Source organism: Heptranchias perlo, chromosome 11, assembly GCF_035084215.1.
Source record: "Heptranchias perlo isolate sHepPer1 chromosome 11, sHepPer1.hap1, whole genome shotgun sequence".
NCBI classification, from domain to species: Eukaryota; Metazoa; Chordata; class Chondrichthyes; order Hexanchiformes; family Hexanchidae; genus Heptranchias; species Heptranchias perlo.
Genome location: NC_090335.1, coordinates 46,435,900 through 46,461,239, shown reverse-complemented (window position 1 = coordinate 46,461,239; position 25,340 = coordinate 46,435,900). Strand labels below are relative to the sequence as shown.

At 41.6% G+C, this 25,340-nt stretch overlaps 1 protein-coding gene across 2 annotated transcripts in view; it reads left to right on the top strand.

Annotated features, from left to right (window-relative positions):
- The window catches only part of nme7 (NME/NM23 family member 7), a 215,414-nt gene that overhangs the window by 90,815 nt on the left and 99,259 nt on the right, over window positions 1–25,340 (top strand). For both annotated transcript variants that reach the window (XM_067992928.1, XM_067992927.1), the window contains exon 6: window positions 18,948–19,012. In XM_067992928.1, the coding sequence (XP_067849029.1) occupies window positions 18,948–19,012 (65 nt within the window). The remainder of the gene's footprint in view (window positions 1–18,947; window positions 19,013–25,340) is intronic.

The following is a 25,340-nucleotide window of genomic DNA, read 5'->3' as shown; positions in this document are numbered from 1 at the left end:
CATTATTTTTAATTAGTTTTTATAACCATATTATCAAACTATAGATAAAAAGAAAAAGTGTTAATGTTGAAAATTTGAATAAAAAACAGAAAATGGTGGAAGTGCACAGCAAGTCAGTCAGCATCTGAAAGAGAAAGCTAGGTTAACTTTTCGGGTGGAAATATCCCAATTGAAACATTAACCTATTTTTCTCTTTCAGATGCAGATTAATCTACATATCTCCAACATTTTTTGTTCTTATTTAGTTGAAACGAATAGTGTATTAGAGGATACTTATGATATATGTCCTGTTGGGTCCATGAATTGTATTCACGTATTGCAACAGAACCAGTGTATACTATTAGTACAATGCTTTAATTCACAATGTATTTATTGAATTGTAGAAATAGACTTTGTGGTTTGAGGAGGACTCATTTTTTTTTGCAGTGACAAATAAATAGATCTCTGCGATCATGTCATGCTGACACTGTTGGCATGTGTGGTGCATTTGAGTATCAACAGTGGTCTGAGGAAAGAAACTTGAGACTAGAGCATGACAGTGGTCAGTTCAGAAAGAAACAGCAATGTGAAGGAAGTTAAATGATAAAGCATAGATAAATGAATATGCTTTATTTTTGGGTCTGTTTGGTATTATATTCCATTCGTACCAACCGTCATCATTTTAGTTGAAGAGTCGGTGTTTAGGCCCACCATCCATTCTTCTGTGTTTCATGTGGAAAATCATTACAAAGCCACTCGTTGCTCATTGCTCTCACTTTGTTAATACTCAGATATATACGCTGCTGCATATTAGATTTTCAGCAGGGTGAGAAAGAACAATTTTCCCACTGCAGCAAAGGTGTTTGCTATTTGAGTTGATGATTATTTGCATTCAAATAGTCTACACCAGCCTTCAAATGTTTAAAGATTGCTATATTTTTTCAGCTTCATTTTTTGTAGTAATTCAGACTTCATTACATTATTGAAGCCCTTCTTAAAGCACTCATTACTCATGAAATACCTAGAGCACAAGATTCTACAAAATCTTGTGCTCTAGGTATTTCATCTAATCTAATATGCAGCAGCGTATATATCTGAGTATTAACAAAGTGAGAGCAATGAGCAACGAGTGGCTTTGTAATGATTTTCCACATGAAACACAGAAGAATGGATGGTGGGCCTAAACACCGACTCTTCAACTAAAATGATGACGGTTGGTACGAATGGAATATAATACCAAACAGACCCAAAAATAAAGCATATTCATTTATCTATGCTTTATCATTTAACTTCCTTCACATTGCTGTTTCTTTCTGAACTGACCACTGTCATGCTCCAGTCTCAAGTTGTACGAATTTGTGATCTATTGAATTATGAAAATTTGATCTAGATAAATATTTGTATGAAAATATTTTAAAAAGGAAGCATATGTTCACTGCAGTAAACAAAAATTAAGCCTGCCCGTTTTTTTTAGCAACTATTGAGGTACAAGCCAGTACGCTAATGAACCCAGATTTATACTCTGGTTAGCCTGTGAGCTTGTCCCCTTTATGAAACCTGTTCGTAGAGCGGCTTCAGTTCCTTCTCTGGCATCCCAGAAAATACTGAATATTTAAACAGAAATAGCCATTTTTCCTTAATCAGTCTATTGCAAAGAATTGTACACAAAATCTATTGGGCAATAAATGCTGGCCTTGCCCACATCCCATGAACGAATAGTAAAAAAAAAGTGTTCACTTCGCAACCACAGGCTGGTATGGGGCATCTCACGGTGTGCCCTGTTAAACATTTTTCTGCACCCTTCAGCTCAAAATTTTTGCACTGTAACTTGGTGGAAGCGTGGCGAAGGCAACGGGACATCTGGGACCTTGGTTAATGGTGCGACCATTATTAACAATATCTCCTTAACCAATGAGATTTAAGGATTGAGAAAGAAATAGAGAAGGAGGGTGAATTAGAGTCAAATCAGGTACAGAAAAAGAAATATAGAGGGGGAAAGAAAGATTGCATTAAGAGTGCAAAAAAAATGAGACTGAAAGGAAAAGTAATAAAAAGATTCAAAAGTCTTTTATTTGACTTTTTAAAAATCTCTTAACAATTGACTACATGCAGGATTGAGATTGAACACTTTAAATTGTTTCCATTCTGGGCCAGAGAGGTTGATTGGTATTGCATTAACAATTATAACGTTATTAAAAAGGTACTTACGCTCTTAATTACCAGACCTAACATTCTGTGGCAAGTTCAATGGGCAATTAATGTGCAAATCCAGCAAGTTCTTGAAAATAATGGGGAGGCTAAGGCGAGATGCAGTTTGTGTGAAACAAGTTCTGGAGATTCACAACTCACGGCACTCTCTTAATCCCCTGAATTTGCTGTCTGATTTGCACATTGATAATGCCGTGCATCGTTAACACACTGTTATTTTTCCAGCAATAATCTGGCCCATTATCACCAATTCAGGGTGCTAAAGCAGCAGCCCTAACGGACCAGTAAAAATAGCATGATCATATCTGTGGCAACTACATATTATTATAATAATGATAATGAATAAAAACTGTGAAAGTCATGCCTTAGCCAAATTACATTTTTGGTCAAGTTTGCTAAGGTTTCATGTTGTCATGCAAACACTACATACCACATCACCTGATACATGGGCCCTGGTACTAACAGGGAAGCCAGTAATCGGGCAAAGAACCCAGCAAGACTGGGACATGGAGGCCCTACCGATCTTAACGGCAGGGTCTCATTAGAATATTGTTGGGCTACCTCTCGCTTGGCAGTTGGCCAAATTGACAGCCTGGCCAGCGGACGGAAGGGAAAGCTAGCATCAGTGGGTCCTTTCCAAGGCAACCTCCTTGCTACTAAATTAGATAGGTACTTTTATTATCATTATAAGGAACAGATATAGTACATCCAAGCCAGGTGTCAAGTTACAGCTACTTCTCTTGCCATGGACTATCCTGGTTTCAGATCATGATGTGCAGAGCTGGACTTAATTCAGAGAGAGGATTAGTGTTCCTTTGGTGATTAATTATTTATGGACTATATTTTTACAAGATGGATACACTTCATATTTCCATGCTGTTTTTTATGCCTTGATAAGCACACACCTGCAATGAAGAAGTGTGCACACTACACAATTTTGGTTTTTATTTCTTGTAGACTTGGTTAAAAATCAACGAAGGATTAATGTACTGTAAATTGATATTTGGTAAAGTCTACACCAGCCTTCAAATGTTTAAAGATTGCTATATTTTTTCAGCTTCATTTTTTGTAGTAATTCAGACTTCATTTCATTATTGAAGCCCTTCTTAAAGCACTCATTACTCATGAAATACCTAGAGCACAAGATTCTACAAAATCTTGTGCACTAGGTATTTCATCTAATCTAATATGCAGCAGCGTATATATCTGAGTATTAACAAAGTGAGAGCAATGAGCAACGAGTGGCTTTGTAATGATTTTCCACCTGTTTCAGTGGTATTTGCTGCATTTCTCTGGTTACCTCCTCTTTACCGATGGAATATGTTGAATACAGTACTGAGGGGGTGCTGAGATTTTGGAAATGCCGCCCTTTCGATGAGATGTTGGTAATTTTCACTTTCACTGCTTGGGTGGCAAACTGCCGCTGCAGATTGGCCACCAATTATAGAAACTGCCTGACTTAATTTTGATGGTAATGAGAACCAGGTGGGTTCTATAACTGTTGGATGATCCACTCTGCCAGTTTACCACCTAAGCAGTGAAGGTGAAAATTACCCCCATTGAATTGAGGCTTTATCTGTCCTGGTGGCTCAGTTGGATGTTTAAGCTCCCAGGGCAGGGAGTTTTCTTTGATCCTTGGCCAACATTCCTCTCTCTTGCTGTGTGCAAAATGGTTGCCACTTTTGCATACATAACAGCATGTACTACATGTCAAAATTAATGCATTGCATATGAAACACTTTGGGATGTTTTTGTGTTGTCTTTTCTTTCTTGTAGACTTGGTTAAAAATCAACGAAGGATTAATGTACTGTAAATTGATATTTGGTAAAGTTTGTTTTCAGTATATCTGTTTCAGTGGTATTTGCTGCATTTCTCTGGTTACCTCCTCTTTACCGATGGAATATGTTGAATACAGTTGAATACATCGTTCACCTGACAAAGGAGGAAGCCTCCGAAAGCTTGTGAATTTAAAATAAAATTGCTGGACTATAACTTGGTGTTGTAAAATTGTTTACAATTTTCTTTCAATGCCAGTATTTATTGCAAAACATTGGGACTGCTTTTTATTTCTAGCATCAATATAGTTATTATCAAATTTGGACTGTGATTAAGACCAAAATTTAACAAAAGAATGGCTTAGTTTATTTTAAAAATGACAGTTGTCACTAAGAAGCAGAAAGCTTTCCCTCTGTTAATTTTAGCTGAATAATAGACATGAACAGAAAAGGCTGAAGTTTGTGGAAAAAGTGCTGTAGACTTTATTTATCTGTATTTAATGGTTCTCCGGATTCCTATTACTCCAAAGTTGGATTAATATAACAAAAGCTGGTTTTCCTTATTAAGGTCTTTGTGACAAAAAATTGCTTATTTTCTGCAAGGCTTCTTATTTTGACTTTACTGTTGCTCTTAGTTTAAATAATTTCAAAACGTCATCAAAAAGGGAAATTACACATTCATTTTAAAGCCAATATATTGGCTATGAAGACAAAAGCTCTACAATAATCCTTTGAAGGAATCCTTATTATCTGATTTGTTACTGATGGTACATTCAGTCTTGATGAATTTTGCAATCAACATAACCCAATCTGTGCTCCCTCTCCAATGTTGTTAAAGTCTATTACCTTGTTTGCTACTCTTAAATCACACCACCCACCTCCCATTGCTCCTAAACCCATAACTGATTACTCCCACACACAGCAATCCCCCTCCTTTGGTGCCAGTCACCCTCCATCCCAGTGCCCGCACACCTCGATTCCAACCTTACACCACCTCCATGCCCCAACATCCCATCTCACCACTTTCACACTCCCAACACACACCACTTCGAGATCCTTAACTTTTTCCCACTACTCCTGACCCAAGGACCCTCCAGTCCCTAATACTCCTACATCCCAACATTCCTCCCAATCCCCATCACACCCTTCTCATTGCTCCTAGACCTTTAAACCACCCTCCTAACACTACCAAACCACATAATATGTATGTAAAATATTGTAATTAAATTAAAACCTTTAAAATGTCAAGTGACAATGGCACCACTGACTTACTCCTACCTCCCACAACTCCACCTGGTGCTCAGCCACAATTTGAGTCTCAACTTCATCTATAACAACATCAACTTGTGTTTTATATCACATCTTTAATGTAGAAAAATGTCCCAAGGCGCTTCCCAGACAAAAAATAAGGACATATGCAGAGGGGTGACCAAAAGTCTGGTCAAAGAGGTGAGTTTTAAGTAGAGTCTTAAGGAAAGAGGGGGTTGTAGGGACTTCAAGAGTGTGGCGCCTTGGTGGTTGAAGGCATGGAGATAATGTTGGAGTGAAGGAAGGGGGGTGTACAAGAGGCCAGAGTCTGAGGAACTGAGAGTTCTGGGGAGATTTGTAGCACTGGAGAAGGTTTCAGAAATAGGGAGGAGCGAGGCAGTGAAAGGATTTAAACACAAAAAAATTGAAGGCGCCCGGGAGACCAGGAGCCAATTTAGGTCAAGGACAGGAATGTTCGGTGAGTGGAACTTGGTGAGGGATGGGATATGGGTAGCAGAGTTTTGGGTGAGCCGGTGTTTACAGAGTGTAGCGAATGGGAGGCCGGCCAGGACAACATTGGAATGGTTGAGTCTGGAAATAGCAATGTTATGGAGTTTGGAAGTAGGTGGTCTTTGTGATGAAGAATATATGGGGCCAGAAACTCAACTTAGGGTTCAATAGGATACTGAGGTTGCACACAGCCTGGTTGCTTGGGACATTTTGCTGTGTTAAAGGCGCTATATAAATGCAAGTAGTTGTTATATGTTGAACAAGGAAGTGATTGTATCTGGAACAATTGAGAGAGAAAGCACCGATGTCTGAGCTCTGACTGTCATCTCCTTCTGTTTATCTGTTTTTGAGCATGCCAAACATGTGAGAGATTGGCCGGATCTCTTCTAGATAGAGTGGCCTGGCGGTAGTGTGATCCGGGGGAGAAGGTGGGGAGAAAGAATCAGTTGATGGGAGAAGTCGGCAGAGGATACTTCAGACCTGAGTACAAAATCATTTTTGCTTATGAACAACAAGATCATTTAACAGTTAAGCATTTAAATGAGAAGTAATGTGAACTTTAAATATGCTGGTTTTGGCATACCATAAAATTCTGTGTAAGTCACTCCTTATATTAGACTTGCTGTTTTAGTTTAAGAAACATATAAATCATATATAGAGTCTATATTGCTTGTTATTTTCATAAAACGTTTACTGTAAAATATTAGGTATATATCTCATTCTGATTTTTTTTTCCTAAAAAAAAATCCAGATATGTAACCTCCATTGTCTTAGTTTTGCACGAAACAAGACCACAGGATACTGTATTTTTTAAATAGTTTTTTGAATGAAGGAATATTTTTATTCTACCCCACTTCTACCATTCAGACTCTACAAGTCATCTAAAATGCCACAGTCAGTGTCCACACCTTCACTAAAGGCCGTTTCTTCATCACCCCTCCCCTTACCATGCTTCACTTCCTACCCGTGTCCCAGAAAATCGACTTCAAGCTTCTTGTCCACACCTTCACAACCCTCCACAGCCTCACCCTTCCCTACTTCTGCTATCTCTTCCAGCTGCATGCTCCTCTGGTTCTCCAACACCAACCTTGTTTTCCACTCCATCATCAATGACCAGTCCTTCAGTCACCTTGTTTCTGCTTTATGATACTCCTTTCCTTCTACCTCCCTCAACATCTCTGGCTTGCCACCTCCTTTCTTGCCTCTATAAATCTTCTTAAGACCCTCCTTTTCAACTATGCTTCTGCTGACTCTTTTCTACCTCCTCCTGTCCCTGGCTTGGTTTTGACTCAAAATAGAACTCAGATGTTTCTTTGTACATAATGGGCCAGATTTTGCTGTGAGTGGCGAACGCCATTCATTAGACTTGCACTTCCCCATAGAGGGTCTACAACAACAACTTAAAACAACTTTCATTTATATAGTGCCTTTAATGTAGTAAAATATCCCAAGGCGCTTCACACGAGTATTATCAAACAAAATTTGACACCGAGCCACATAAGGTGACCAAAAGCTTGGCCAAAGAGGTAGGCTTTAAGGAGCGTCTTAAAGGAGGAGAGAGAAGTAGAGAGGCGGAGAGGTTTAGGGACAGAATGCTATGGGGTTTTGCACAGCCAGTTACTGTAAGTTATAGATCCAAACAGCCTGACGCCCTCTCCAGGACATCCGGGACATGTGTGAACAGGGCAAACAACCGTGTGTCTCCTTAACCAATCAGATTGAAGAATCGCTAATGAGCAGCGCAGAGTCTGAACCAGGAAGGGTACGTTAGAATAGTGAATTCAATGTCAAATGAGGTACAGTAAATGAAATTAAGCGAGGGAAAGAAAGATTGGATTACGAGTGAGAAATAAAAGACAGAAAAAAAAAGCAAATCTTAAAAAAAAAAATCTCCAACAATATTTAAAAGCTGAAGAAATGAGACTCCACACTTGTAAAAGTTAAGTCTCAGTGCCAGAGAGATTGTTTGGCAGTAATTAAGACTTACCAGGCCGTTAAAAGGGTACTTAGACTGGAATGGACAAGCCCTAACTTTTTGTGGCGAGTTTAATCCATATCTACGACGTCAGTACAGGAACCTCACGCCATTCAATACATTTGAATGAGGAGCCAGATGACGAGATGCCGTTTTCACATAGCTTACGGAGGGGCAACGCATCTCCGACAGCAACTTCCGGATTTCCGCATTTAACTGCGTATGTGCGCTTGCCGGAAGTTGCTGTCCAATTTGCACATAAATAAGGGTGAGTGTTGTTGGCCTCACCGTTATTTTCACAGCAAAATCTGGTCCATTGAGTGCTAAAGAAATGTACATTATTTTTAATTGCATATTCAGAACTCAAAATGCGGATGCATTAAGTTCTATGGAGCTTCTCTATTTCATACAGGTGGACAGCTCCACAGAATATTTGTTCTACTGTATTGTGTGCTTGTATAATTTAGCAATATATGCATTCATACATTGTACATATATGTAAACACATGCACAAAGTAGATATTACATGAGAAAACAACTGAAGTCTGCAGATTTTTAAAAAATGAAAAGTATATATATGTGTCTTACATAACCAGTGTGAGTGATGGATCAGGAGATTCGGGGAGTCTGATCAGTTAATGCTTCACTTGTCTACTTGCATTTGAATTAGCTCTGGGATGAGATCTACCTCACAGATGAGTGTTTTTGATTCTGATACCATATCAGAGAATTTGGAATGAATCAAACCTCCCTTTTTGCCACTATAATCAAGATATAAACTAAGAGTTGATATCCACCTTCAACTGAACTGAAGCACAGACATTTTATATTAGACAGCAATGGAGAGTGAGATATTATTCACCCCAGGTCAGTGAAATAATGGTAATTGTGCTCTTCTGCGATGCAGCTTACTTCATGTCCAGAGCCTCATGTTCATCTAGTCAGTTTCGTTGATGGCTCTGTTTATTACTCAGCAAGCTCCAAAAGAATGGTGTTTATTGTTATAGACTCTGATAATGGGCATTAGAAGGAGTCCAACACATGATTTTCAAATACTTACAGACAATGTGAATGGTTTAGTTATGAATATGACCACATGTTATTTTTTTGAATGAGACCAGTAGCTATGAATTTCTAACTAGCCTTGGCAACAGTTACGGAGCTTTAAAAGGAGAAAACAAAAAACAATTCTTGGTCTGTGGTTAAATCAAATACTTGTTCATTGTTTAATAAATGTGCTTAATATATTAAATCTAGAATGAGATCTGATGTGACATTCTATCATCTATGGAAGTCTGGAGATAGATGTTGTGGAGTTATAAGGATAATTCCAATAACAAAAATAATTGACAATAATTTGAAAATAATTGACAGGTCAGGGATTTCTTTTTGTTGTCCTGGGCACGTTAACAAATGTTTACCTAGGTAACAAGCCTAGGGAAGATTCTCTCAAAGGCCTAGAGAGTTTGGACTCATCTAGGGGAGTGATCTAATATATGACAGCTGACAAATATAGAATAAAGAAAGGTAGAAAAGACATAAAACGTAACACTTAAAACCCCAGTTCAGTAAAAGCTCCATGATCCAATTTCAAAACTTAAATGCCATTGAAGGGTTGAGCAGTTTTTCTGAAGTTTCATCCCAATAGAATTGGGATAGCTCTATGGAACTCTGGGCATGCATCCTCACTGCCTTCATACATATAAAAACAGTACAATGTGATGTTTTGTAATTCTTGAGAATAAGGTGGTGATAGAGAATGGGGTTTGTTTGGAGATGATTGTATTTACTTAGTTCCTAACCGTGCTGAATAAAAGCCTAAACTTAGTCAGTTGCCTCTGATCATGTAGCATATGAAGCTGTTTACCACCATTTAACATGAACAACAATGATGGTCAGTGAAATCTGAATGTTAATTATAATATTGGGGTAGAATTAGTAACAAACATTATAGATATTCATTGCTTTGTGTTCTAATAAACTTAAACGGACATTGTAGTTAAGGAGGAGGAGCGTGAAATATTGGGTGGGATAAACATAGTGAGAGAGGAAGTATTAAGTGGATTAGCTTCTTTGAAAGAACCAGGGCCGGATGAAATGTATCCCAGGCTGTTAAAAGAAGCAATGGAGGAAATAGCGGAGGCTCTGAGCATCATTTTCCAATCCTCACTGGATACAGGCGTGGTGCCGGAAGATTGGAGGACTGCTAACGTTGTACCGTTGTTTAAAAAGGGATCGAGGGATAGACCGAGTAATTATAGGCCAGTCAGTCTAACATCGGTGGTGGGCAAATTATTGGAATCAATTCTGAGGGACAGGATAAACCGTCACTTAGAAAGGCATGGAATAATCAAGGACAGACAGCATGGATTTGTTAAGGGAAGGTCGTGTCTCACTAACTTGATTGAATTTTTTGATGAGGTAACAAGGAGAGTCGACGAGGGTAGTGCATTTGATGTAGTCTACGTGGATTTTAGCAAGGCTTTTGACATGGTCCCACATGACTGGTCAAAAAAGTACAAGCCCTTGGGATCCAAGGGAAAGTGGCAAGTTGGATCCAAAATTGCCTCAATGGCAGGAAGCAAAGGGTATTGGTCGACAGTTGTTTTTGTGACTGGAAGGATGTTTCCAGTGGGGTTCCGCAAGGCTCAGTACTAGGTCCCTTGCTTTTTGGACTTAATGATTTGGACTTAAATGTAGGGGGCATGATTAAGAAGTTTGCAGATGATACAAAAATTGGCCATGTGATAGTGAGGAGGAAAGCTGCAGACTGCAGGAAGATATCAATGGACTGGTCAGATGGGCAGAAAAGTGGCAAATGGAATTCAATCCAGAGAAATGTGAGAAAATATGTTTGGGGAGAGCAAACAAGGCAAGGGAATACACAATAAATGGGAGGATACTGAAAGGTATAGAGGAAGTGAGGGACCTTGGCGTGCATGTCCACAGATCCCTGAAGGTAGATAAGGTGGTTTAAAAGGCATATAAAATACTTTCCTTTATTAGCTGAGGCATAGAATATAAGAGCAGGGAGGTTATGCTGGAACTTTATTAAACACTAGTTAGGCCACAGCTTGAGTATTGCCTACAGTTCTGGTCACCACATTACAGGAAAGATGTGATTGCACCAGAGAGGGTACAGAGGAGATTCACGAGGATGTTGCCAGGACAGGAGAATTTTAGCTACGAGGAAAGATTGGATGGGCTGGGGTTGTTTTCCTTGGAACAGAGGGGGCTGAGGGGTGATTTAATTGAGGGGCCTAGAGAGAGTGGATAGGGAGGACCTATTTCCCTTAACAGAGAGGTCAATGACTTGGGGGCATAAATTTAAAGTGATTGGTAGAAGGATTAGAGGGGAGGTGAGGAAAAAGTTTTTTACCCAGAGGGTGGTAGGGGTCTGGAACTCATTGCCTGAAAGGGTGTTGGAGGCAGAAACTCTCAACTCATTTAGAAGGTACCTGGATGTGCACCTTAAGTGCCGTAACCTATATGGTTACGGACCAAGTGCTGGAAAGTGGGATGAGGCTGGGTGGCTCATTTTCAGCCGCGCGAACATGATGGGCCGAATGACCTCCTTCTATGCTGTAAATTTTCTATGATTCTAAAAGGTTGAGCCTTGATAAAAGTTGCAAAAGGATACAGAAGAAATGAATCTATGCCAGTTAACCTTTTTTTGAAGTAGTAGGTACTAACTCAATCATCTGAGTATCTCATTTGTTGTACCCAATTGTATGTGAAATGTTTTGGACATTAGACGTGAAAGGGCTAATTTTGAACTTGTAATCAACTCAGCACCAAGCATATATCTTTCCCTTCCCTCTCTGCTTTCTCTAGGGGCTAGTAACATTCTCCTTCTATTTATGAATGCTTTTCACCAGTCATTTTCTCATGCACCCATTACACCTGTTGCATGAGAAAATGCTAACAACTGTATGAGGAAATTGAAACACCTGCCCAGTTGCTTCTTCCCACATGATTTTGCTGCTGCCCCAGACACACTTCCTATATCCAGTGATTTACACGTTACGCCTCTAATCTAGTGAACTGTAGCATACTGTATTTGCTACACACTTTACATCCTCCTCTGCTAACTCCAAATGCAGATTCGGTGATTGCTATGTCAAGCATTTCTACTCTGTCCGCAAGCAAAAGTCTGTGATCCAGACCTCCCATTCCCACTTGGACCTTTCCAATTTTAGTCTCCTACACTGCTCCAATCAAGCTAACTTCAGAAACAGTGACGGCAATTTTCAATTGCTTGCCAGCCGCCCGTTCCTCAACTTAAAAACGGGTGGACAACAGTTGAAAATCAGTGGGGGAGTCACCTCTGTCGCCCAATTGATGCTCAAGGCCCACCTGATGCAATTTTCAGGTGGGTCTGTAAATGGGCAAGTAGCATGCCCCCCCTGAAACAGGCGGGAGACTGTTTAAATGTGCAAATTGGGGTCCAGTTGTAGGATCCTGATTGTAATTTTGAGGGAAGAAACAACTTTAGAAATTTGTCATTTTTCTTTTTGGGGGCAGGAATGCTCAGTGTAGGAGCCGGTCAAATTCCTGCACTTCCACAACTGATGAGCTGTTTTGGGATGCCGCTTTGGCACCCACAGCTTGCTGGCGGCATTTAAATAAGGCCCGAAGTGAAAATAGTCTCGGTGCCCCGATGCCAGTATCAAGCGGACAGCATGGCTGCAGCCACCAACATATCCCCTGTTTCGGGCAGAAGTTGAAGATCTCCCCCAGTATCTAATTTTCTTGTCCAATCTGCAGCCCTCTAATCTCAACGTTGACTTTAGCAGCTTCAGACTGTAGCTGGTTCCCTCATTTTCACTTTTAAAAAAAAAATGTTTGCAGGCTATTAAACTCATTGGGGTAGATTTTGACTTTGTGTGATAGTGTAAAACAGGTGATAGCGAATCGACAGCCCGTTTTACATCTCTCCTGATTTTTATTTCCATTGACTTCAATAGAAATAAAAATCGGGAGAGATGTAAAACGGCATGCCGATTCGCTATCACCTGTTTTACACTATCACACAAAGTCAAAATCTACCCCACTAGCTTTGACCTTGTAACATTAATTAGCATTCATTTGTACTGCTGACTTATTCTCTCTCCTTTCCTTTGTTTTGTTCAATCTTAGAAATGGGCTCTCTTGCCTTACTTCATAAGTTTTGACCAAAGACTTTCACCCAAAATGATAATCCATCTTTTCTCTCTTCAGATATTGTATATTTCCAGCATTTTCTGTTTTTATTAAAGTTTACTGGAATTTAACTATGTAAAATAGATGCTCGGTTACAAGTATGGTATGGTGACATAACTAATTGGAGAGTCAGCTTTAGGGCTGCAGTAGTTAGTACATGTCTAGTACTAGAACGTACACCATTATTTTATTTGTTATTTTGTTTGTATGGGAAGGACATTTCTGGTAACTTTTCCCTTTTTTTCTCCTGTAATTTTAATCTTTTTTTTCACCCACCTGATATCTCTACAGCCAAGAGGACAGGTGCACAATTTGCTCCCAGGCCATCACAGTATAGTCTGTAGCTGGTTGCCAGGAGTGGTTAGAGACTAGGGGTGACTCCTGCCTCCCATTGTGCGATGCTGAAGCCTATAATCAGCACATCTCTGCTTGATACATGTCAGATCTGGCAGTGAGCTGCGTGAGACTCAAATCTGTGTCTGTACCTGCTTCTAAGACTATTACTTCTTTATACTTAAAGAATTTAACATGGCTTAGAAACTGGTTTAACAGTTAAAGGATTTGAAGTATTTCATTAAATTGTAAAAGTGCAGTTGAAATTGAATCTGTCAATCTAGCATGCGATGTTGGGTTCCAGATAGCATTTCAGTCTGTCAGTGACTTCCCAGCTATGTTGGTGTACAAGAGGCATTCTAAAAATGTGTATAATACAGGCGAACTTCACTATAACAAACCCCCTCGGGACTGACAGAAAAGATTGTTATATCTGGGTGTGGCAGCTTGCTGCATTAGAAAAATAAAGAAATGATCAATTTGAATTGAAGATGTTATACAGTGCACACTGCTTCATATTAGTTGTGCTTTTCTCAATGCACGTTGTTTCTGTCTCGTTAACCAATCCAAAAAGATCCTCAGTTCCAGATCATGATTGTGTGAAGTTTCGCTCAGTGGCATATACCTTTCTGAACTCATCCAATAAAGGGATAACTCGTTCTGTGCCTTCCATGTCCTTGTCACCAGAAGTTTCCTCATCCTCTCCCTGACTCAATGTCACTGATTCAATAATAATTACTCATAGTTGCTGGTGTAAGGGCTTGATTTTCTTCTAATTCAATTTACTGTAATTTTGTTTCTGAAATTCCCAATGTATTGCATTCCTTTCTAACAGACAGCATCTCCTTCCTTCAATCATAATTTTCTGCAAACCATCCAGCATGTTTGAAGCAGTTCACAAAACACATTGCGTGTGAAGTGCATGGCTTGCAGAATGTCGACCTGTATTTTTTTTTTTAACCACTGTCCGTGCACTTTATTATCTCCCTCAGTAGAAATTTTCTGTATCATGATTTGAAGCATTTACTAACACCCTGGTCCACAGGCAGCAGAACATTTGTTGCATATGGGGAGAGAAAGTGTACAGTGTTTTTCAGTCTTTGTGCATTACACATTGCCTGACACTGGAATGTTACTCCCTCTGGCTGCTTTAAACCAGTGATGATAATCTTCTTCAAGATCTTCATGAGTCACAGGACGGATTGGTTTTCTCTGTATCGGCGTTTCATCCTCGGCAAAGGCAGACTTGATTTTACCTCTGTTGTCCCACACGGTTACAACAGTACTCTTTGCTAAGCTTATTACTTTGCATATTGTGGCTTGCGATTTTTTTTTTATGGTCCCTATTAAATTATTGGTTTCCATTTATAATGTGGTCTAACTGGCTAAAATGTTCATCTATTGATTTGGAGACAGAGTTGCATTTCCAGCTGTATCCTGAAATGTTTCATCAAAAGAAAGAAGTAAGGATCTAAAATTACCTTTTATCTTGAGTATTCACAGAAAAGATACTTAGAATTAATACTATATATTTGTACAGTATAATGAGTTTAAGTACTTGTAAAAGATTCCTGTTGTTTAATAGTTTGTTGGTGGCTTAGAGGAAAGGAAGTGTGCAGCTAAGTACTGGGGAGAGGTTACATATAGGGTGTCAGTGGACCATCAGGCCCAACCATGTATAATGAAGATATGAAATGTGGGCAGGGGGGGAAGATCCCAATCTGGTATCCAGAAACACGCTGGTAAAGTAGGCCCGAACATTAGGCTTGAGAACAGATTGCACAGGTCAGGTGGAAGTTGGTAGACTGACCCGAAAATGGGTGGCTGCAAATATGTCGGGTGGCTAAGGTCCTTTAAAGTTGGGTGAAAAGTCCAAAAATCGTGTTTAAAACATAAAAATGCTGACAAAGCACCACAAAATCTGGTGAAGAAACAAACTGGCAGCTTGACCTGGGTGATTCATGACAACTTTGATGGGAGATCTACAAAATGACAGGCAAATAGGAGTTTTTCCATTATAAAGTATTCGCATAGTATTTTGCCTTATAAAATGTTGATATAAAAAGCATGACACAAGAAGTAAGCTTAATGTTGACAGGCAGTGAGTGCTACATGCAAGACTTTTAATATTGCTAGTGGATCTCCCCTGGCATTCTTTTGGTAAGTTCCATAAAATGATCTGTGTGTTATCTGTTATGATTGGTGGCAAGTGTCTGTCTTTTTGATGGTATGCCTGTGCTGAAAGGACCGCAGCAGGCCTCGACCAACGGTTAGTGTTTAAAATGTACATAACCAAATATGGAGCAGGATTGCTCCTCCCGGCTCCACACACAAACCACGCAGGTCACTGCTAGCTACTGCTCTCCCCCATTGCGACCTCCACCCTCCCCGATTGTCGCCAACCCCTACCCACCTTTCAGGATCTCGGCCACCGCTGCCTTCCCTCCTGGTCACCATTAACTCCCTCCCAATCGTCCGCTCTCCAGATCGCCCCTTATCTCGATCGCTTACCTTTTAAGGACTTATCTGAGGGCTGCTAATGGTGTTGCAGCGGCCTGATCTTCGAGACCCCTTCTATGGCGAGCTGCCTGTGGGCTCCCATCTAGAAAAGAGAAGGCTGAGGGGTGACCTGATAGAGATCTTTAACATAATGAAAGGGTTTGATAGGGTAGACATAGAGAAAATGCAGCTCATCGGCTCTATGATAATGAGGCCTGAGGCCCAATATTATGTGCGCTTTGGGCCTATTCATTCAGGTGCGGGGATTGATTCCTGTGCCCCCGGGCGCCTGTCTTTGGGCACGCTCGAATTTTAATGTACAAAGCCATGGGCGATCAATTAGAATACTTGTAAAAGCCCTCATTAATTCCCTTTATGTTGACCACCAGACTTTCATACTTTCTCATAGCCTTTCTTATCTCTCTTTTAGGTTTCCTTCTACATCGTTTATATTTCTCATAGTTTTCTTCTGTATTGTCCTCCTATGGTTATGTCTCTCTTTTTTTCAACCCCATTTTTGCTGAAATCTCTACATATCCATAGAAACCCTGCCTTTGACTTGTCCTCTTTAATTCCAGTCAAAATGTATTTTATCTGTACCATAACCACTTCATATATAGTTATCTCACAACTGGGTCAGCTGTTTGATCTGCCAGTTTTTCCAACCACCTAATGGTTGGATGGTTCCTCTTATATCCCATAGGAAATTTATATTCCCAGCCTCACTGGTGGTTTACTGGGGCCAGTTGGCTTCAGGGTGGTCCTTTGCTAGGCAAATCAAGCACTAGGTTTCATTTCTAGAGGGCTAGAATTGAAAAGAAGTTATGTTAAACTTATATAGAACCTTGGTTAGTCCACACTTGGAGTATTGTGCACAGTTCTGGTCTCCATATTATAAAAAGGATATGGAGGCATTGGAGAAGGTGCAAAAAAGATTCACAAGGATGATACCAGAACTGAGAAGTTATACTTATCAGGAAAGGCTGAACAGGCTGGGGCTCTTTTCTCTAGAAAAGAGAAGGCTGAGGGGTGACCTGATAGAGATCTTTAACATAATGAAAGGGTTTGATAGGGTAGACATAGAGAAAATGTTTCCACTTGTGGGAGAGTCCAAAACTAGAGGTTATAAATATAAATTAGTCACTAATAAATCCAATAGGAAATTCAGGAGAAACTTCTTTACCCAAAGAGTGGCAAGAATGAGGAACGCGCTATCACAAGAAGTAGTTGAGGCAAATAGCATAGATGCATTTAAAGGGAAGCTAGATAAGCACATGAGGGAGAAAGGAATAGACGGGTATGCTGATAGGGTTATACGAAGTAGGAGGAAGGAGGCTCATATGGAGCACAAACACCAGCATAGGCTGAGCGGCTCGTTTCTGTGCTGTAGTTTCGATGTAACTTGATGCTTGCAATGTAGTTGATCTGGGGCACTCCTCATAATTGAAGACTGGCCATGTGAATAATGATGTGGAGATGCCGGTGATGGACTGGGGTTGACAATTGTAAACAATTTTACAACACCAAGTTATAGTCCAGCAATTTTATTTTAAATTCACAAGCTTTCGGAGATTTTCTCCTTCCTCAGGCAAATGTTTCAAGATCTCCTTGAAGCCTACGCATTTATAAATGCGTAGGCTTCATGTGAATAACACAGTGGGAGGAATGCTCCTGTGAGATTGGGTATAATTAGATGATTTGTTGGGGCTCTGCACAGCACACTTGACTTCTCACCTGTTCTGTATCTGCACTGAGCAAACTTAATGCTGATATTATGTAGAAAAAGTGAAAATAGTTTCCATTCTTCAGCAATGACCATGCCCCCAAATGTCCTTATTTTAAAATCTGAAATGATCTTTAGAATTGCTTGTGATATCATTCAGTGAGTAATTGAGACATACAAACCAGAAAGGTTACACATTTGATTGCTAATCTGAGTTAGTTGATCTCAGCTGGAGCAGTCCAGTGATCATTGCTGGAAGTATGCACATGCCAACATGGGAGAGAAAATGAGGGAAAAAAGACATTTAGTGAGAAAACTCCTAAGGTAAATGCAACTTTAAAATATCTTCAAGTTGGGTGCCCTAGATCATGCTAAAGGTGATATAATTATCCTCAGCACTCATGGGTTAGGGAAGGGAATATTGGCTAGGGTCCCCACCATTGCTGTTCAGGAACCACTGAAATAACTGTGTGTTGACATTAGGTAAGGATGAGATTGGACTCCGCTGTGATGCTCTTCCACATGAAAATAGCTGCTGACACTCACAGTCTATGCTCACACATGAAAAATGACCACTTGGCTGAGGACTGTCAGGACCTATGAAACTGTATAAGTCTGCACCTTTAGGAGGAGAAGAGAAAATATGGAGGTGGTGGGAAGTTAAAAATTCATGTCTGATGAAGTAGTTTTCAAATTTACTCATATTAGATAGAGTTTCTGCTTTGAGCGCAATCGGGAAATTGCGCAGGTTAGATTACAGTTCAAGTTTCCGATTAAATTAATTTGCACAATCACAAACACAAAATCGTCCATGAACCAGCGCAATTGGGCAGTATAATAGAACGTAATCGTTTTTTTCCCCTTTCCATTAAAAATAATTCATTGACTTATTTATGAGAGGTAGCCTGGTCCACTTTTATTAATACAGCTGAAAATGGGTTTATCACCAAAAATAAGCATGTCCAGTCCTCCTCCACCTGTGAATACCTTGATTTAAAATCACTGAAAATAACTTAAAATAACTATACTTAACTATTTACTACTTTTATTGGTGTACACTAGTCGGTTTCTTAAAATTAAATATTTTTTGAATGAAAAACCTTAAAAAACGTGCCTGTGCGCCTAAGAAAGTGAGTACAATTTGAAACCTCTTTCCTAACCAGTGCAATTGGTGGAAACTCTTAATATCGACCTGGGAACATGGCCAGTTTCGTGGGCGGGGCCAGATCTGGCAAATTTAATTTTAAACCAGCATAGAAGAGCGCAGAAAACATGAATGTAAGTGGTTTTGGGTGTAACTTACTCATGTTTAACACTCCCCGATCTTTTGTGCTGGTTTGGCCGATTCCACTCGGATTATGCTGATATCACTGGCGAGAAAGAGCGCAACTCTACCCCTGTATGTTTATTATATAAAAATAAATTAATGACCTATTGCTGTTGAATATTTTCAGAATTCTGTTATTACTTCTTTTAATTTTTCTATATTTATAGGTCTGGCTGGAAAGATCATGAGTGCCATTGAAGAAAGGGGATTTAATTTTACCGCACTTCAAATGGTAAGAAGACTAATATAATTTTGTAAAATTATTGTTTTTAAAGTCATCTTATGTGTGATACTGTGCAGGCTACAGCAGGCCACTATTATGCGGGAGACTTTCTCTGGAGCAAATTGCAAGGAGCCTCAGGACCTATCAAGGCACCTGAACCGTTGCTTTATGAGCCCAATTGTGAGCTTAATGTTCCTGCTCCTGCTTTCATGGCTCTCATTATACCTCATCTGCTCAGGTGGGGTGGGGTTGCGAAAGGCTGAAATGAGCCACGGTGGAACAGGATAGCCCTCATCCCCAAGTAATCATTCTCAAAGATTCCTGGCTGGTTGGAAAAGTGGGGAGATATTTGACTGTCACAAGATGAAAGTATCGTGGCAGCTGCCTAGGAACTGCATACAGACTTGCATGATCCGTTTCTTGTGATCATATACAAGCTGCACATTGATAGAGTGGAACCACTTGCGGTTGATGAAGCGTCCTGGTAACTTGAGTGCGGTCAATAGCACTCTGTATTCGGGGGAAGCTAGTAATTGCAGCGAACCCCAGACTTCCTCATTTTGGCTGTCATCATCAACAGGAAACAAAATATATTAGTTCCCCCTTGTAAATAGTGCAATGGTCAATTCTTTGATGCACCTGTGGACCGCCGACTGCAACATGCATGAGATGTCCTCAGTAGCACCCTGGAACGATCTGGAGCCAAAAAAGTTCAAGGCAGTTGTCACCTTAATGGCCATTGGCATGGAATGGCCCTCTGGCGTGGCAGGCAGCAGGTCTTCATTCAGGAGGTGGCAAAGATCGGAAAAAACCTGTCTTGAGAAGTGCAGCCTCCTCAGACACTGCTCCTCAGACATATCTAGAAAGGTCACCATTAGCCTGTAGACCCTATTGGTTGGGAAAATCTTCTGCTTAGGTGAGGTTGGGTTGCGAAGGGGTGTAATGAGCCACGGTAGAAGGGGGGGTAGCCCTTGTCCTCAAGCAACCATTCTCAAAGATTCCTGGCAGGTTGGAAAAGTGGGTCCCTTCACCTGCTGTCTTCTCAGAGGTCCAACTGCAGCTCCCCCTGCATGTTGAGGGCTCTGCTGTTGCTGCTGCTGCTCTTCCTCCTCCTCCTCCAGTAGAGTGCAGTAAGAGCTGTACCCATCGTAAGGTTTCCCTCCTCAATGAGGGCAAATAACCAAAAGGAAATATCAGAATAAGCCAGTTCCACAGTCCCAACTCACTCCGACTGCAACAAGCTCATACGCACTGATGTCACTGATTTGAGTACCTGCTGCTCTTGAGCTCTTTAAGACTTGCAGCCTGCTGACTCTTAAATCACATTGGGGTCCTACTTGCATCATAGAACCCCGATTTGCATGAGACTCATGAAGCTCCCGCCTGCCTGTAACAGGAACCTTGGCTGCACAGAAAGTCTGTTTGGTTAAAATGGCACTAGATGAGAACAGAATGGCCTTGCAACATTAAGTACACTCGCCTGATTTTAACCCCCGCCCAGCGAGGTGGGTGAAAACTCCCCCCTTTGATGTTGAAGTAAAATACTTGGTCAAACCAGAATTCTTTTCACTTTTTTTGGAATTCTTGTTCCAGGTCAATAACCAGTTTCTTTAATCCACTTACTAATTAAAAAAAAAAATCATGTGGCTGATATGCAAAGTTCAGTGAATGGTGGCTGACACTACTCTGCAGATCCACTTCTCTGTTTCATTGTGTAATACCTGCATTCAGCAAATAATGGATGTAATTGTTTCCATAATGATGCAATTTGTAAATGCCACAGAGCATGAATATTTTGGACTTATAAAACTTATTTTGAGTAGTGGTCTAGAGGTGAATTACTTTTTTTTTCTATTGATACAATCTCAATTGAACAGCCCTATGCCAATTCTTTTCCTTGACATTCACAAGTTCTAAGTCAAAAGTAAATTCCTCAGCCTGAATCGACATCTTAGGTTCTTCATTGGTATGATCGTTTTTTTTTATATTCGTTCATGGGATGTGGGCTTCGCTGGCGAGGCCGGCATTTATTGCCCATCCCTAATTGCCCTTGAGAAGGTGGTGGTGAACCGCCTTCTTGAACCGCTGCAGTCCGTGTGGTGAAGGTTCTCCCACAGTGCTGTTAGGAAGGGAGTTCCAGGATTTTGACTCAGCGACGACGAAGGAGCGGCGATATATTTCCAAGTCGGGATGGTGTGTGACTTGGAGGGGAACGTGCAGGTGGTGTTGTTCCCATGTACCTGCTGCTCTTGTTCTTCTAGGTGGTAGAGGTCGTGGGTTTGGGAGGTGCTGTCGAAGAAGCCTTGGCGAGTTGCTGCAGTGCATTCTGTGGATGGTACACACTGCAGCCACTGTGCACCGGTGGTGAAGGGAGTGAATGTTTAGGGTGGTGGATGGGGTGCCAATCAAGCAGGCTGCTTTCTCCTGGATTGTGTCGAGCTTCTTGAGTGTTGTTGGAGCTGCAAAAGTACAAGATGATGAATGACAGTTTGTAAAAGAGAGAGGGACAACTGGGGCAGGTTTGTTCTTGATGCTTTTGGGCCCTTCTGCCAATTGATTCAAAGGGCTCGATAATGAGGCAGTGGCGGGATTGGAGCAGGGGGGTGATAGCGGGCGCAAAACGCGGAAGACCATGGGACATGTGGGAATTGTCCATTTTCAACAGGGATGCTTCATTATCATTTTACTTCCCGGTTTTGTGTCTCCAGTGTGCGTGAGCGGGCGTGATGTGCACCCGCATGACGCGATTTCACCTCAACTATTTAAAGGGTCAATGCAAAGATGGAATTTGGAGGAGTTGGGAGCATTTTAGGAGAGAGGGAAAAATTAACAGATGGAGTCAGGAAGGTCAATGGCTACACCCCGCTTCAAAGAGGCGTCACTTAATGTACTGCTGGGCGAGGAAGGAGGTACTGTTTCCCAGCAATGGCAAGAAGAAAACTGCTGCTGTGACCAAGAAGGCATGGTTGAGGAGGTCAGGAATGTAGTGCAGTGGATCCAGTGCAGGAAGCGGTTTAATGACCTAACCAGATCAGGAAAGGTGAGCACAGCTGCAGATTCATCTACACCCTGTATTCCCCACCCTCCCCCCACCACTACCCAGCTCGCACTCTGTCTTGTCTAGCGTACTCCAACACATCCCTAACAGCCACTTAAGTTTCAGCAGCACCCATCGCTCCCTTTCTATGCACTTCCTCACCTGCCCCTTTCTCCATCCACCACTGCCACGCAACCCAATCCTTATGTAATGTGATACCACCTCACATTCTCAGCATAACAGCTCACCCGATTCTCAGCATATCAGTCTCAAATGCACCGAATGCACTGACCATCGGATGCACACGTGCCTTACAGACACTCAAAGGCCAGTCATGCCCCCTTGCAGGAGAAGAGAACACAAAATACAAGCGTGAGGGAGAGGACCGGAGGTGTTCCACCACACATCGTACAGTTGACATCTGCAGAGCACAAGGCCATGGAGATAAGCAGGATATGAGTCCCTGATCATCGGATATGGCGAGAGTTGGACTTCACTGCTGCATGGTGACAGCATTAAATATCTCCGAGCCACAATTCGTACAAGACTAGGTCATGAGGACTTGATTTCAACATCGAATGGAACATGATCACCTTAATCATGCTGAATTTAAACATTTTTACATTCCCGTAACTAAATCATATCCGTCTCTTCTCTTCTCCAGGGCCATCACGTGAACAGCAGCCCCTGCCCCTTCCGGAAGACGTTTCCTCAGAGGAGCCGATTCCTTCTGAGGGTGCACTATCACAGGACACATACTTCCCAGGCACTAGCATCGATACAAGCACTTTGATGGGTCCTGTTAGAGAGTTAGGTGGGATCTCACCTGGTGAATTACAGTTCACAAGTGAGCACGAGCAGAGAGTACGTGGTAGGGACAACTGCGGAGAATCCGCGCTGGAGGGCATGGACCTCTCCAAGCTCAGCACAGCTGGACAGAGATGCTGAACCCTGGGGCCATCAATGAAAAGGAGTATCATAGAGGGCCAGCAGGTCGGAGATGTTGGATTGCCGCAGTATGAAAGCATCATGGCAGCTCCCATGGAATCTGACGCGAATCTTTTCTTGTGGTTGCACACTAGCTGAACGTTGATGGAATGAAATCCCTTGCAGTTGACGAATACTCCTGGTTGATCTGGTGGTGCTCAGATTGCCACATGTGTGCAATCGATGGCACCCTGCACCTGTGGGAAGCCAGCCAGGGACGCAAATCCCAGTGCCCACTCATTCTAGTTGTTGTCATCACAGGGGAAGCATATATACCTCCCAGCCCTGGCAACATCGGCCACCTGACGAATGCATTTATGTGCAGCCAACTGGGAGACCCTCAATATGTCTCTGGTAGCACCCTGGAAGGAACCACTGGTAATGCGTGGCCAGCTGATCCAGCAGCTCTTCTTCTAGGAGGATCTAGATTTCTGCGACCACCTGACGTGACAATTTCAGTCTTCGGAGAGGCCAAGGAAGCTGAGTCTCTGTCTATACACCCTGCTATGTGGGTAGTGCCTCCTGGGAACTCGACCCCTCTGTTGCCCACCTGCAGCTCCCTTCACAGCACGCCCTTGTTGCTGTGGATGCTAATTATCTTCCTCATCTGAAGTCCAATCGAAAGCAGCTATGACTCCACCCATCCTGATGTTCTCCGTGTGAACACTTCTAAACTGTACAAATACGTCTCTCACAACAAGTACTCTCACCAAACCATTTCCCAGAGGGAACTGAGAAAGCGGCTATGAGCATTGAGCCTTTATTCATATTGGGACTCCTGACCTTTAACCATCCCCATGAAGTGCCACTCAATCTCGCCTCCGTTTCACTGACAGGTTTCCTGAAGCCTGGGAAACCCATGCAGGAGACGTTAATTTCAAACCGCTGCCATAATCTCAGGGGAAAGGAGCTTCATTTGAATATTATAATAATGGACCCGCCTCTCCAGAGCGGGTTACTCGGATGCCCCGTTATCCGTCGTGGTTAAAACGGAAACAGACGCGTTTGTAGCGGGTTGGGGTTGGGTTTCATGAATTTAACGACTTAACCCCCCCTCCGACCCTCTCCCGCTCATTGTGGGGGGTAGGATAAAATTCCTCCCTGAGTGTTAAAGGCTGTGACGCATCTGCCCTTCCCTCCTGTGTTCTGTCTTGTACTACCTCTGTTTCCGGACTTAATCCTCCTTCTTTTCCCTTGGCCATCTTGCACAACTTTTAAAATTTATGGTGTGTGCATAATTGTATGAGTGACTTGATCACTGTGGTATCCCTGTTTTTCAAACAATCTTGTCTATAGTACAGATCAGTACCCAAATATGTGCAATAAACTTCCTTCAGACAATCTAGTTTGACAGTGCAGATGGATTACCACATTATCTTATGGCCTCTTCTGTGTAGAAATAGTGATAATACAGCTTCTAAATAGATACTTACTCTAGTCAACCTACTTAAATTCCCATTTTCTTCTGGGAATGGCTTTTTTACATGTGGTCTCTTTCAGATAGAGAATTTGCTTTTGGTCAGCACTTCCAGTAGATAACCTGGCTGACATTACAAACTCGTTGCGAGTTGACTAGCTGGGGTTAACCTACCACACTTCATTGGCACTTCATTTTGGTATACCAACCAGCTTTGCCACCAGGCTTCCTCTAAAAGCAGTGCATTGTTAAGTAACCTCTGTGTGTTATGTTAAGGCTATATTTATATCTGAGTATCCCACTGTACATCCCTCTCTATCTGGAGGAGGAAGGGGTGAATCAGTACAAACATGCAAGGCCTACCTTTAACTTTAGGCATTCAAGAAGGAGTCACCCATATGCTGTCACTCAGGTATTTGTAGCATTAGGGAGTTAATTAATTAGAGTTGAAAGGACTGAAGACTATAGATGTACTTCAGTGTTCTCCACTCGTGTGACAGAGAAGCATTGCAGAAAATCCTTCACAAAAGTGTCACAAAAAGTGAAATATATATTTTTTGATATATTACTAGCAGATCTCCCGTAACGTTGCTCATGGCGAGTTGGAAGACACACTGTTTGTAACAAACAACAACAGTAACAAAAACAATAATTTGCATTTATATAGCATCTTTAACATAATAAAACATCCCAAGACACTTCACAGGAGTGTTATCAAACAAAATTTGACACCGAGCCACATAGGGAGATATTAAAACAGGTGACCAAAACCTTGGTCAAGAGGTCTTAAAGGAGGAGAGATTTTGAACTTTCACTCAAAATAGGTGTGTAATGGGTGGGGTGGGGTGTCCACTGCGCCCGCCCGATGGCTGCAGCGAGAGGCCTGATCAGTTTCC